At 45.2% G+C, this 13994-nt stretch overlaps 1 protein-coding gene across 4 annotated transcripts in view; it reads left to right on the top strand.

Annotated features, from left to right (window-relative positions):
- zfhx4 (zinc finger homeobox 4) overlaps positions 1-13994 on the top strand; it is a 327312-nt gene that overhangs the window by 274410 nt on the left and 38908 nt on the right. For all 4 annotated transcript variants that reach the window (XM_049564704.1, XM_049564705.1, XM_049564702.1 and 1 more), the window contains one exon: positions 13650-13884. In XM_049564704.1, the coding sequence (XP_049420661.1) occupies positions 13650-13884 (235 nt within the window). The remainder of the gene's footprint in view (positions 1-13649; positions 13885-13994) is intronic.

The following is a 13994-nucleotide window of genomic DNA, read 5'->3' as shown; positions in this document are numbered from 1 at the left end:
AACAAATCTGTTCCACAGATGACGCTTTTAATGCCTCTGGCAGAAATCCCACTATTTTACCCTCGGACATGTGGTAGTAAAGCAGAGAGAGGGGGAGAGGAGGCATAGAGCAGAAGCGGAGCAAAAGGCAGAGGGAAAAAAATCATTTCTTTATTTGACCAGAAAAACACCTCTCCTTTTATGTATTGGCAGAGGTGAAAAGCACATGGGGATGGAGGTAGCTTGGCCGGGCGCATAAAAGATCCGAGTGTTGACGACTTTACCATCTGGTTTTTTGGAAACACAGAATATCTTTATGGCATGGGAAACCATTTGAAGATACAAACAAAAAGCATATTCAGGAGATTTTATGGCTGCTTTGTAGCAGCAATGGAGTACTTCTGAGGGGAATTGGGAGTTTAAAAGTGTTCTTTTTTTTTCCCAGACTTTGAAACTGCAAGAGGGAAATGACATTAGCAGCACATGGACATCAAGTCATCTGGTGTCCAGGGCACAGCAGGTGGCGCAGGAAGTCATAGGCCTTATATGGGGAAAGCGGAGGTCTACGCCTCGCTGCGTATTGGAGAGGAAGTGTGGGGAATATGATTGGTTGCTGTTTGTTTTTAATGAGAATAATACCACACAGGGTGTTCTTCCACGTAATCTGTCGTGATAGAGAATTTAGTTGGAAATTCAAAGTGTGTACAGAGCCTCACTTCAGTGTTTTCACAGCTGTTTGGTGCAAATCTTTATCCCCTAAATGACAAAATGGAAGATGTTTTAACGTAGCGTTTGTATGCTAGCAGCCTGTGAGGTAATCTCCGCATTAAACGGTGCCGTAGCATAGCGTGTCCATAGCTGGCCCGGCTCGTGTTTGCATTAGCGTTGAATATGATGATGTATGGCTTCGTTATGATTTTTAATAACAAACACTGGCCTTAATACACATGGAGACAGGAGTAAATCTGTCAGTGCCATTCACAAGTGCTGCAGGGCTAAGTAGGGGGTTTAGCTGGTAGTGAGCATGTGTGTTTGTGTGTGTGTGTGTCCACAGAGCTTTGAGGTTTAGATCTGGGCTGTGCTTGCCCCTGGGTCATTAGGAGTTGAGAATGTTCATGGTCAATGTGGCATGGTCAAGGACCACACACACATGTACGCACACACATACACTCTGTGTCTCACAGGCCGTGGCACCTGTTTCTCAGATGGCTGTCCGAAAAAATCTTAAACTGTCCTCAGCCACCACCACCTCTACCACCCCACCCCTGTCTGTCTGTCCAGCTTTCCGTCATAACTCAAGCGGAAATGGACGTCCGGGGTCCACTGCACATTTCCATATCTCTGTTTTTCTTTTCATTATTTCTTTTTCCTTTTCTTCCCTCACGCTCTCCTTTGAACTCAGAATCTCGGGCTTATAAAACACTCAACTTTTTATGATAGAGCGGGAGGAGAGAGGACGTTAAGATAGGGCGCTTTGTTAGCGGGACGTACAGAGAATGAGAACAGAGATAGAAGGTGTCTCTTTCTGACGCCGTCTTGCACTCTTTCGCTCCCTTTCGTCGTGCCCACTCTCTTTGTTTTGTCTCTGACTCTCTCTTTCTCATATTCTCTCTCTTTCTATCTCTCCCCTGGGGAGACGCAGATAGGCCATCTCATTACCCATGATCCTCTTGGCAACACCATGGCCGGGAAACGAGGGGAGGGGGGAATTAAACGAGGGGAGTGATGGGAGGAGGGAGGGAGGGAGGGAGTGATGGAAAGAAGAAAAAGAGGAATGGAGGCTGGATTTGTAGATGCATCAAAAGAGGAGTCTCCCCTTTTCTCATTTTCATCATCTCCTTTGTATTTTTCCTCTGTTATTTTTATTTTTTTGCTTTTTTCTCATCAACCACTGGAGTTTTTTTTTTCTTTCAGTCTCCCAACTCTGCCCCCCTCCCTCACATTTTATTCTCCTCCATCTCCCTCAGATGGAGATGGCTGTGCTTATGCATCTGTGATATTAAGTCTACCGCTGTGCCTTGGCTATTAGCAAGGGTCAACCCTGCCCACTCTCATTTGAAAATCAAATGGCCCTATATATATGCAGCCCAAATTATTGGACTGTCATTTGGACTTGTGTGATGGGGAAATGGACAGGAGATTGACTCCCATAGATTTGCATAAAAAGCCATTGTGCCGGTCCCTGGAATAGAAAAAGAGACTGGATCTATTTCAAATGCATGGCACCATTTATGACACACACACACGCTCTCAAATAAATGCATATGTGCATACAGAGGTATGGTATTACATACATTCATAGAGACACGCTCACACATACAGTAACCGCATACACGCTCACATACAATTGCAGTCTTATCAAGTTACCATTTTTCCACTTGAGCCCGTGTCCGCTTGTTCCAGACACAGGCTCTTGATCACTGCGTCCTTGTCTCACACTCGCAGACAGACCTAAAGAGTTTCTCTTCAAAAAGGAATGTTTGCAGACACTTCACACTATGCTACTTGACTGCAAGATATAGATTTTCATGTTCTGTCATGGAGACTGATGGTGCAGTCTGCCGCCGAGAGTTCAGCGCTGTAAACCTGAGCAGATGAATTCACGTCAGTGTTTTTGCCAGAGAGGTTGTCTGTCTGTCTGTCTGTCTCTCTCTCTTTTCATTTTTCATTTCTACAAGTTGTTCTTTTCCTCCCTCTCTCTCTTTCTCTCTCTCTCTCTGTCTGTCTCTCTCTGCGAGGCAAAGAGACGCCGGTTAGTAGATTATTCAAATCGTCTCCTCTTTCACCTGCGTGGAGATTACAATGGAAATCTTTCAGAGGTCTGGGGGTGGTGAAGTGGGGGATGGAGGGTGGCGGCTAATTAAAGCATAAAAGCAGGTGTGTGCATGTGTGTGTGTTTGTGTGTGTGTACACTGTTGCTTTGTGTGTTTGACAGAAAGGTTTGAATGGATGGACTTCCCCTCCCTCCCCCTTCCTCCTAATAATCCTCATAGATATTAATAAGAGTTTCGCCCATTCTCCCTCCAACGCCTTAACCAGATGGTCGGCAAAGCATTAGTGTGTGTGTGTGTGTGTGTGTGTGTGTGTGTGTGCAATATCCAGCTTTGGTCCAGCTCCTGATTGACACTCATACGTAATGTTTAATTACCCCAGCCAGCTTCCCTCTCCTCTCTCCACCTCTCAACCCTCCTGTGATTTCGTCAAAACCTGCACACTGCGATGGTGGGACCTAGCAAGGTGTGTGTGTGTGTGTGTGTGTGTGTGTGTGTGTGTAAGACAAAGACAGGGCTGGTTTTCTCATATTAATAGCCAGATGTGATCCTCTTCATAATCATCCCCACTCCTCTCTGAGCTGTGGGTCATTTGGGCCGGGCTAGGGCCAAGCCGTTTGTCCATGTGCAGGGGACTGTGAAGCAGATCGGGGCTGACAGGTATGGGAACGATAGCAGAGAAGAAGAAGGGGGGGGTTATGGAGTGTGTGCGGGGGGGCATGGGGGGTAGTACTCGGAGTCTTCCAGACCACCAGAAGGAAGGGAACATCGCTGGGATGCAGGAACAAAGGAGCTAGCAGGAGTTTGTCTTTTTTTTTTTGTCTTTTTTCCCCCCTTGGCTCATCTGAACCCTCCCACCCTCGCTATTTCCCCAACACCCACCCAAATACACATTTTCCCCCTTCCTCCATCCATCCTTGCACCCCCTACTCCCACACTTGTCTTCCTCCTCCTTCCTTTTTTTTCCATCCCGAGCTCCTCCCTATCCCTTCTTTTCTCTTGGGTCTTGATCATCCTGTTGGGACAAAGATAACAAGAGGGTGTTTTTTAAAAAAGAAAGGAATAATCAAAGAGGGCGCATGATCTCAAATATGATCTCCTGGGGCACGTTGCCTTCACTTTTGATTCCTTGATTTGATCAGAGCCGCTTCAGACAGATCACATGGCAGGAAGATCAGCTAAATATTTTTTGTAAGTTCATTAGCGTGACTTTTGAAATAAACTGACATTAAAACGCCTAATTTGTATGAAAGTTATCTTAAAAATTGTCTCTTTGTACTTTATGTGTCAATTAGGGACAAGTAGGTGCTCTATTCTTAAAATAGTCTGAAACGTTACGTCAGCTCTGGAATTGTATTTAGATAGAACAATCACGCTTTTCCCCTCTCATGAAGCTATCAGGATATTGATATGGACAAAGTTGAACTGAAATACTCCTCAACGCCCCTCCAAATCAATAATCAATCGATTGGAGGTAATTGTGCCTCCCTTGGAACGGTCCCAAGTCTCTCTCCCTCTCTGTCGCTTTCTCTCGCCTCCTCACACTCTCTCTGTCATTATCAGCATGTGGCCCAGTATTCAGCATTTCAGCATTCCAGCTGTAATTGATTTTAACCATTAGGTGCTCAGTGAATAGATAAGTAGTGGGAGATATTCGATTATACGGTGAAAGAGAGAGAGACGAGGATGAAAAGAGGGAGAGAGAGGGAGAAGGATTGAGGGATGTTGTCGGCAGGGCCAGAGAAAGAGGAACTGACCTGTCCTGCTGTCTATCTGTCTCTACCACTGGTCTTCCATCCTTGCAGCAGCACAATACAGCTGACCTCCTGTGAGTTCAAGCAGCTTAGTTTCTGCGAGGTAATCCCTAATGCTTTGAAATAGACCTGATAGAAAGCCCACTTACTTGTTCAGGATTAATGTGGGTTGGTTGGGGGGGTTGAGGAGGAGGGGCCCTTAGTTTTTGGCACATTTAGTTAAATTAACCCATTGGAATTATCATATTTACCTCTTGATTGTGGAGTTGCTCGTGCAGGGATCGGGAGTGGACTGTCTTTAAAAGCATGTCAACAGCAAACAGATGGGAGACTTGCATTTAACATGCATCCATAATATCAGCCGCATGCGTTAATACGCCGCCCTCCGCTATTGTTTATGTTTAGATTTACTATGCTGGTGGCCAGAGCGCTATTATTCCTTTCAGTGGTTGCCCATCCCCTACAGAGGCCATTTTGAATCTGAGTGCAGCTGAGGGTGGTATTGCTTTCCCACTGTTTTCTGAAGATATAAGTCTGATTTTTTTTTTTTTTTCACTCTGTCCTTTCTCCTCTTTTCCTCGTTCTGGCAGGAGTGTAGGTTAGGACTAGGGGTAGGGGCGGATGGGGAGGGTGGTGGGGGAACAAAGGCAAACATTTGAGTAATCTTCAAAGAGCCCATTGGTATGTTGAGTGGACGCTGGTATGCGGACTGCGGCTGAGGCTTTTTCAGGGGAAAACAATATCCTTCCTTTAGACGGCCGGGGCCTGGGCAAACACTACCAGCCAGGCGACTCTGCCCAGTGCTGCCACCACTATCAGCTTACCCCCCCCCCCCCCCCGGCTCATGCAGAAAATGGTAGGGTCCTCTGTGTTGCCGGAACAGCACAGAGCTCATCATTACCGGGTTGTGGGGGTAGACAGAACATCGCAGGTTGTCGAAACTTTCGGCTGACTGACTTTACGCAACTGTCACAGAGATTGTTACCTCTGTGAGACGCAGTCAGTTTAAATGTTTGAGTTTTGATACAGAGAGGTAAAGCAGACTAAAAGAATAAGGCATGCGCTGCAATTGGCTGCCTTCTGTAAAGAAAGTAGGGAGGGATCAAGTGTGCCATCTTGTAGGTCAACTGCAAGGCATTTGATTTTCTGTGGCAATATGCAAAACGGAGCTGCTGAAGAGGTGTTTTCATTGTGCGCTCTTTGGCAGAGGTACCACTCCAACGTGCACACACACTTACACACAGCTCGTCCACACAACAAGTTGCATTGTTTCCAAGGAATAAGGCCTGAATTTTACCTTTTGTTCTATGAAGAGTGTTGAAATCTTCGGAGAGGAAGTGCATTCTGTAACATTATAAATAGTATTTTGCAGTATTTAAAGTTAGGTATAGGTTAAGCAGGTCATGTGTGATCTGCTTATCAAAAAAGTAGCAGGCTCGAGCACTCATTTGATAAAAACAGCTCTTTAAAGAAAGAAGCAGACAGTCTACCATTTTGTGACAGTTCCAAAATGAACTCCCTTTGTCCAGTAATCACTAGCCATTTTCTCACGAGGATCCACCCCAGGGATAATTTCTCCCATTTCTCTGTCATTAGCAGGGTCTGGTATTAGGCTTGTGTTTTGTTCCCTGTACCTTTTGTTTTGTGCTAAGTGAAACCATGCGACAGGGTAGGGGCTAACTGGAAAACAATACTCCCCTTCACAGGCTCAGGAATGTGTAATTAGTGATTTGAACCCGACTACGCTCGTCTAGATTCTTCCCTATCATTCTCTCCCTCTCCCTCCGTCTCTTGGTCTTTTGTTCTCTCTGTTATAGATTCTCACTCTCTTCGCCTCTCAATCTATCGGTTAGTTTCTCTCACTGTATGTTTCTGTCATTCCTTTTGTCTAACTCTCTCTAATAGACATTTTTCAGCAAGTCTCCATTACGAGCGGAGCGAAGAAAAACAAACTTGGCAAAAATCGCTGCTCCTCTCGGCACCAAAATTATTTTTCCTTCTCTTCCCTTTCAGTTTTAGTTAAATATAACAACATCAGTGTAGTACAAACCTCTTTGATGGTACCAGCCAATACGCTGAAGCCCCAGATTTTTCAACCCCTTTATTTTTGTTTTTCTCCCCGTCTTTCATAGATCCTGTCAATTAGGCCTTGCCTTGATTTCCCAAAAGCATCATTGCATGTTGGGAAAAAATGGAAAATGATGAACCCTACCCAAAAGCATGTTAGCATTTCAGCAATATCCCTCCCCTTGCACAGCACTGGAAAAAGATAATCCCACAAGCATGTTAGCATTTCAATGATCTTGATCTCAGCATTTTATGATCTCTGTCCCATTGTGAGTTGATGGAAAAGATAATCTTCGCTGCAATATGGTTTAGGGAAATGGGGAGGTCTGGTCAGTCTCACCTGGCTGCGATGGAGACAAGCGGGGGCTTTTAGACCCTAATGGGCTAAGGTCAGGATGGCTAATAGGGAGTAAGTGGCTGAGCCATGCTGTCTAAATCTAATGCTAATGTAAATACTGATCCATTTTCAAGGGGTGGGTGGAGGTGAGCTGGCTTTCAAGACACCTAACACACATACATGCACCGATGAGTAAGTAAGATTTGTCCTGGTGTCTCTGCCTCCAGGAGTCTGTTATTCGACTGCTGGGTCAGTATCATAAAACATGTGGCAACTGTGCTTAGAGATGCAAAAATACTTTTTGTCCTTCACATTCATTGACTAAGATCTGAAGACATGGATCATGTTGTGAATCAGCAGGATTGTTTTTTCCTTGTTCCTTTGCTTTGGTCTGTGTAACTTATGTTAGTGTGTGTCTGGGTGAAAGCGAGAGTCAGAGATAGAGTCAGAAAGGATTTTCCAAGAGAGAGGCCAGAGGTCAGGAAGCTGTGAACTACAGATTGACCTTTGCCCCATACGTCAGACACACTTACGTCACTGCTACAAGTGTGTGTGTGTGTGTGAGTGACTGCGTGTCCATGTGTGGGAGTCAGAAAAATGGAAGGCAAGACTGTTAGCTGGACTTCAGAGTTACATTATTTTCCAAGCTCTCACAAAGCCCTATGACTACTGCTTCCTCATTTTTTTCTGCTGACAAACAGCAAAGAATAAAGGAGGAAGAAGAAATGGAGTGAAAAAAAGAGGGAAAGAACAAGTTGAAGGCAGAGAGAGAGAGAATGGAAGAGAGAGCGACGACAGAGAGTGGAGAAGAGCGGCTAACACGGAAGGCTAGCTTTCCGCCGCTCCTCTGTGATAATTCATTTATTTGGCTTGCCGTCCATTATGCGATGGATGCTTATTATCATTGGGTGACCTAAGCTAAGCTCACCCACAGGCCCTGCACCTCATGGACAGGCCCCAGAGCTGCGATCACATGTGACTGCCAGCAGACAGAGCCGACAGAAACAAGAGAGGCAATTTAGCTCTGGGAAATATTTTTCTTTGCATTTATGAAAGTCAGAGCCTTGGTGGTAAAGAGGGGCCATCAGGAAAGAAAGGAAGGTCGGGTGGGTCGAGGGGATTTTTTTTTTTTTTGCTGAGATTGTTTTGTTTCTCCAGTATCTTTAGATCACACTGTGGCCTTGTAGGAGAGAAAGAGAGAGGCAAGAGATGTGTGTTGTGTCTGTATATGTGTGCATATGCAATGTGCACTCAGCACTTTTTGTCTGTGGCTTCTATTTGCATATTTGTTTTTGTGCATGTGCAGCACTGAATCTGTCTCTCTGTACACTATATTTGCTGCTCTCTTTATCCGTGGAAGCGAGGTGGCACATACCTGGGCCCCCAGCATCTCTTTTTCAGCGGTGCAGTCTGCCAGAGAATCCATTGGCAGTGATCTTGCGTTACATCTATGTCTTGGGGGCTGAGCGGCGGTTAGCAGTAACATGTGTTAGGGAGGTGGTAGCACTGATGGAATTCTACACTTGGCAGCCTTCCAGGCAGCGCTGGTATGTGTTTAAAATACTTTCAAGGAACAAAACACGCTTTTGTTGTTGGCTGGGCCAAGTGGGGCTGTTTTTGTCTCAGATGGCCCCCGGGGGCCCAGGGGATAGCACCGGAAGCTGGTGACGCTCCAAAAAGAAGGTATACCCGACAACAAGCTCCCTGCTTCCCCTAAAAAAAAAAAAAAAAAAACCACTGATAAAAGGAGATAAAGAGGTTTTTATTTTCACAATGTGTGGGGCACACATTTGCATGCAGGCACATACTCTCAGCGGACACAAATAGGAAAACAGGATGTATATACTGATTCCTTACGTGTAAAACGCGTACACACATGCTCTGACGCGCACACACACTGGTTATTAAGACATAGCTGTGGTAGCAGAGGGTTCTTATTTTCAGTATGTGTTCATTAGCTGCCTGGTTCTACACTTAATGACAGGAAGGAGTCATGTTTGTACTGAATACCCTAATTTGTCATTTGGTTTACGGAGAAAAAAAACACAACCCCACTGCTTTGCGCCTCTTTCGAAATATTTTTTTTGTCGTATTACCGGCGCGTATGCACAATCACAAGCAAAAGACAAAGAAGGATGCAGGATTTGTAGACAGACACAAAAACACACTTGTGAGGTAAAAATCAAAAACTGTAGAGTCGAAATTATTGATGCATAAAAACCAAACAGATCCAGGAAGAAGAAAAGAACATGAAGCATTAAAATTATTCCCTCACCCACACACACACACACACACTTTCACGTACATGTACACGCACACACGCACAGAGAGATAAAAGAAGTTGTGAGAAGATGTCTTTTGCCTTGGCTTATTAAGAATTCAGTTAATGAGGCAGCTTTGTCACCGCAGATAGAACAAATGAATATGAGACAGCAGTGCTGCTTTTCCTCCCGCCCAAACGCAGGGAGCGAGCGGAGGGGAGGTGTGTGTGCTTGTGTTTATGTGTGTGTGAGAAAGGTGTTTTGTAAACATCTCATTCTGCATAATGAATGCAGTCCTCTGTCATCCTCACCCACCCACACAGACACACACACCCATACGCAGACGCACAGCAGCAGCAGCAGCAGCAGCAAACCACTACACAAGGGAGCTTCCCTTACCTGTCAAATTGACTCTCCTCCCTTCTGCTCGTATGAGTACCTGTGTGTGTGTGTGTGTGTGTGTGTGTGTGTGTGTGTGTGTGTGTGGCATCGACAGGGCTGACAATGTTGTGTTTTTGACAGGTAAACAGGAAGTCCCGGGTGTCGTAATTTGCATTGTCTGTGCACGGGGGTGTGTATCCTCCACCATCCAGAGTTGTCCGCGCCACGTTTAGGTCCACCCAGGGAGCGCTGTTTAGCCGGTTTTGATTGGCCCACGGGGAACGTTAGCTTATTTGGTTGTTTGCCAAACACTAATCCCCAACAATTAACCACCAGGCACTCTGGAGAGGTGCCATATTGACAGGGACGGGCGCTTTTTGCCACTCTGCAAACACACACACACAGACGCTCATATGAGATAAATGTATGTACAACACATACACACAAATCAGCTGTGGCATAAATTACATACACATTTCAAGCAGACACACGCGGGCGCAAACCCAGGAGCAGGAACAGTGTGTTTGTGTGTTTGAATATGCATTACACAGCCCACGCCTGGCAGGAGTCAAAGTGCTCCTTTAAAAGTTCATAAATCATGGATGTTCTGGCCTGTGATCACCAGACCGCCTGCATTTCAGGCCTGCAGAGTGCCAGAGAGCGACAGACAGCCCTCTAGTTTAGGTCTTAAACAAACCCTCTGGAATGTGCTGATGGGGAGAGAATTAATATTAGGCCTAAACCTATCTGGCAGCCCGGTTCAACCCCAAGTATATCATCTAGCTACTCTCAGCCTACGCCTCAGATCCCGAAAACAAATAGGATATACGTTTTGACGTGGAGGGATGTGAAGCTTTTTAGACCGCTGCTGATTTATATGAGATTATTAATTTGGAACCAGAGTGATAACCTTAATGGTAATGCCAGGAGGAGCCACTGGAAACGCCCTCTCTCTCTGCCCCCTGATAAGACCCTCAACTATGATGCCTTTCTCCTCTGCTGAGAAAATGAGCACACAAAGCACAGCACATTTACAATACGCTTTTCTTCTGTGGCATTTGTTAATATAATACTGAAGGTTGATTACTAGAGCTTAACACAGTTCTGAGTAGCACTCTTCCACAATTGAAAGATCGAAAGAGAGCATGCGCAGCAGTGAAACGTGTCCTTGTTTTTATTCTGCAGTTGTAATAATTGATGACAGTGGGGATGTATAAGAGTATGGCGACTTTTGTGTGGCGTCTAGCATATGGAAGGCCGTTATGAGGGGCAAAACGAGACGATTGGTGCATCCATCCAGTCTTCATACTTGAACTCCTTCACTTGGGGCATCAAGTTCTCAGGCAGAGAATATTGACTGCTTATGTTTGAAAAAAATATTGTTGAGAAGAATCAGAAATAAAAACAGAACATTTATATTTCAGTAGAAAGACATGAACTTAAACCTCCGTGTGTGTGTGTGTGTGTGTTTGTGCTTCCGTGAGCACATGTGTGTGTGTGGTTTCCACGGTAAGGCTCAGCAGCCCAGTTCTCCTGCAAGGGAGGGAGGGGGAGAAAGAAAAGGAGCAAAGAAAAAGAGAGAGAAGGAGCGAGGGAGGCCTCCTTTCACAGAGAAACAAAGATAGCTGTAATTAATGGCCCTGAGCTCTGGACTAGGGGAGCTTTCTTCTGACAACTCCGACTTAATTAAAACTTAAGACTTCTGAAAGGGCCTCTGACTGCGAGGGGACGTCCCACCGTCTCGTGAGAAAAACCTCGTAAGATTTCCTACAAAAGAAAGAAAGAGGGAGAGACAGAGAGAAAAGATGTGTTAGCGGCTGTAGCTATGTTGCTAATCCCTGTTTGTCAAAGGAGGAAGAGGGAAGAGGAGGGGGGGGGGGGTTAGAACTCACACACCTGCAGCTAACTGTGCCCCCACCACCCCTCCACCCCACCACACACACTCCTCCCACACACACATTTTTCCAATCTCTCTCTTCTTGCTCCATATAACCTGATGCAACAACGCTCAGGAGGAAATATTACCTTGCTAACTTTTCATGTGCCTCTAGAATCAAACATCTTCCTATAGGAGCCATGAGAGACAGAGTAGGGTTAGCACGCAAACACACACACCTACACACACACCCGCCATTATGTGTATTAATTCATGCATAGAAGCCTGCACCTGTTTCTCACATGGCTGTCTGAATAAATCTTAACAAAGCACAAACTAACCTACGTGAGCCACCTCTGTGTCTCTGTCTCTTTGCCTTGCTCTCTTTTCCTCTCTCTGGGTCTTTCTCTCTATCTCTCCCTCCCCTCTCTTCCACAGAGGATCAGATAATAAAAGCTTGGCCTGCTCTTTTGTTTTTGTGCATTGTTCATTAGCCCGGCAGCAACAACAGAGGCACACTTGATATGCTTGGCTTGACTGGGTGTATGGGAGTAGGGCAAGGTGGGATGGGGGCTGTGCTTGCTTACGTGCATGCGTGTGTATGTGTCGGTGCGCGCGCACACGGCGAGGTAGGGGGTAGCTTTGCATGTCTGCAATGCCATTAAAGAGGCAACTGGAAATTAAGGGCTTGCAACTGACAGCACACGTTGAATGAGAAACCCCTGCAGCTGCCAACAATAAGGAGAGCTGGACAATGTGCATGTTAAAGACCAAAACAGTGCTCTGAACTCAACCCCTTATCTGACTTTTTGTGTGTTGTTAATCTTTATGTCACCTAAAACATATCCAGTTCATTTGGGATGTGTAATATCTGAATATAAGCACAATTACTCAGAGCTCTGACAGTTACTGCGTTGATAGTATTATCACTATTTGACGGTATTTAAGTGGAAACAGTGACTTTTCAAGCTCTGGTGTTATGATTGCGTTGCTGTTTCAAAGACAGCCTTTCTGTTTCCCTCAGAGTCCAGCAGCTGCCACAGTTTCCGAAGTTACTTGGTTTTTACACTGTCCACCATTTTCGATAGTAACGGCAAAGAACTTACATTGATGCTATGTGGTACCTGGAGTTAGCTGCCGATAGCTATCAGGGAAAACAAAAGCGATATCCTCTTCCTGTTTTGGCTAAACTATGGTTTACACACTTCCTATGTGCCATAAATTAAGTCTGTATTTTCCCAGGAGTCTTACAGGGAACCAGTATAAACACTTTTTCTTTACTCCATAAAGAGAAGTTAAACGAAGTTGTCTTTGTCCATAGGATTTAATCATTGTTCTGGAGCATATATTTTTGTAACATAGCCTGCTACTACACCACGAACACTAATGTGACACTGTAGTAAAATGTTAAATGAAATTCAACATATCTTCATACAATGGTTCGTATCATTTCTAACGAATTAGCGGCCCATGAATGAGGTTATGTCTTATATACAGTTACGTACAGTTACATAGGTTAGGTTTAGGAAAAGAAACATGTCAACAACATACCTTGAAGTGATTCAAAGTTCGCTTGGTTTCACGTGGTTTTGAGCACCGGTCTCCTGGGGAAAGTCCTGTGTTTTGTTACCCATCCACCACCCCAACCTGCCTCCCTATACGCAGACTATTTCCTTCTTTTCTCCTGTCGTATTAGTCACGTGATCGCAAACATGAATTACTGGCTTATTATTACATGGTTATACACAAAGTTTGGCGCACTACTTTTTATAGGTATGAGCAGTGTATGAGAACAGCCTGTGATACATAATATGTAATACCAAAGACTGGAATCACGGTTTAAAGAGTGAGGAGCATACTGTAGGAAATAATGGGCCAAGCAACTTTTTTCTACCCATTGACTTTGTGCTTGTTTGATGTGAAGGCAACTGGGACTTCTGGGCGTTGGAATTTTGGAACCAAACTGGAAGCAGGGTAGAAGGAAAGGCTTTTATAGCCTTAAAGTACTAAAGACTGAGAACATGATTTTGCAGACAAGCGTCACTTGTTGCATTTAATTTGCTCAAATAACTTAGTAATCTCACAATTATTAAAAACACCACTCTAATGAAAACGCTCCGAGGAAACAAGTGTAGCTGTGAGAACAATAACTCCTTGAATTGACCGCAGGACGCTGTAAAACACCACCTAACATCTGCGCTCTCCTCTCCTTCTGTTCCGCAGCACTTGCAGAAGCAGGACAGTGCGTATGGCCCGGAGTCGTGCGTCTACTACTGCACGCTTTGCGACTACTCCACCAAGGCCCGCCTCAACCTGGTGCAGCACGCCCGCTCGGCTCGCCACCAGCAGAACGAAGGACTGAGGAAACTCCAGCTGCACCAGCAAGGCCTGGGAGGGGACGAGGATGGACTGAGCTTCCACGAGCTGTTCCACGTCAAGGAGTGCTCCTCCAGCCAAGGTCTGTGCTTCTTTAACCCGCTCTTGTCTGTTTGCTTAAGTTGTGACTTGAGTTTTGTTATTTCTATGGCTTATGTTGAGGTGGTGTATGCGTTTCATGTGTCATATCCT

Source organism: Epinephelus fuscoguttatus, linkage group LG21 (genome assembly GCF_011397635.1).
Source record: "Epinephelus fuscoguttatus linkage group LG21, E.fuscoguttatus.final_Chr_v1".
NCBI classification, from domain to species: Eukaryota; Metazoa; Chordata; class Actinopteri; order Perciformes; family Serranidae; genus Epinephelus; species Epinephelus fuscoguttatus.
Note: the sequence above shows the minus strand (reverse complement) of the source record. Positions and strands in the feature narration are given on the sequence as shown.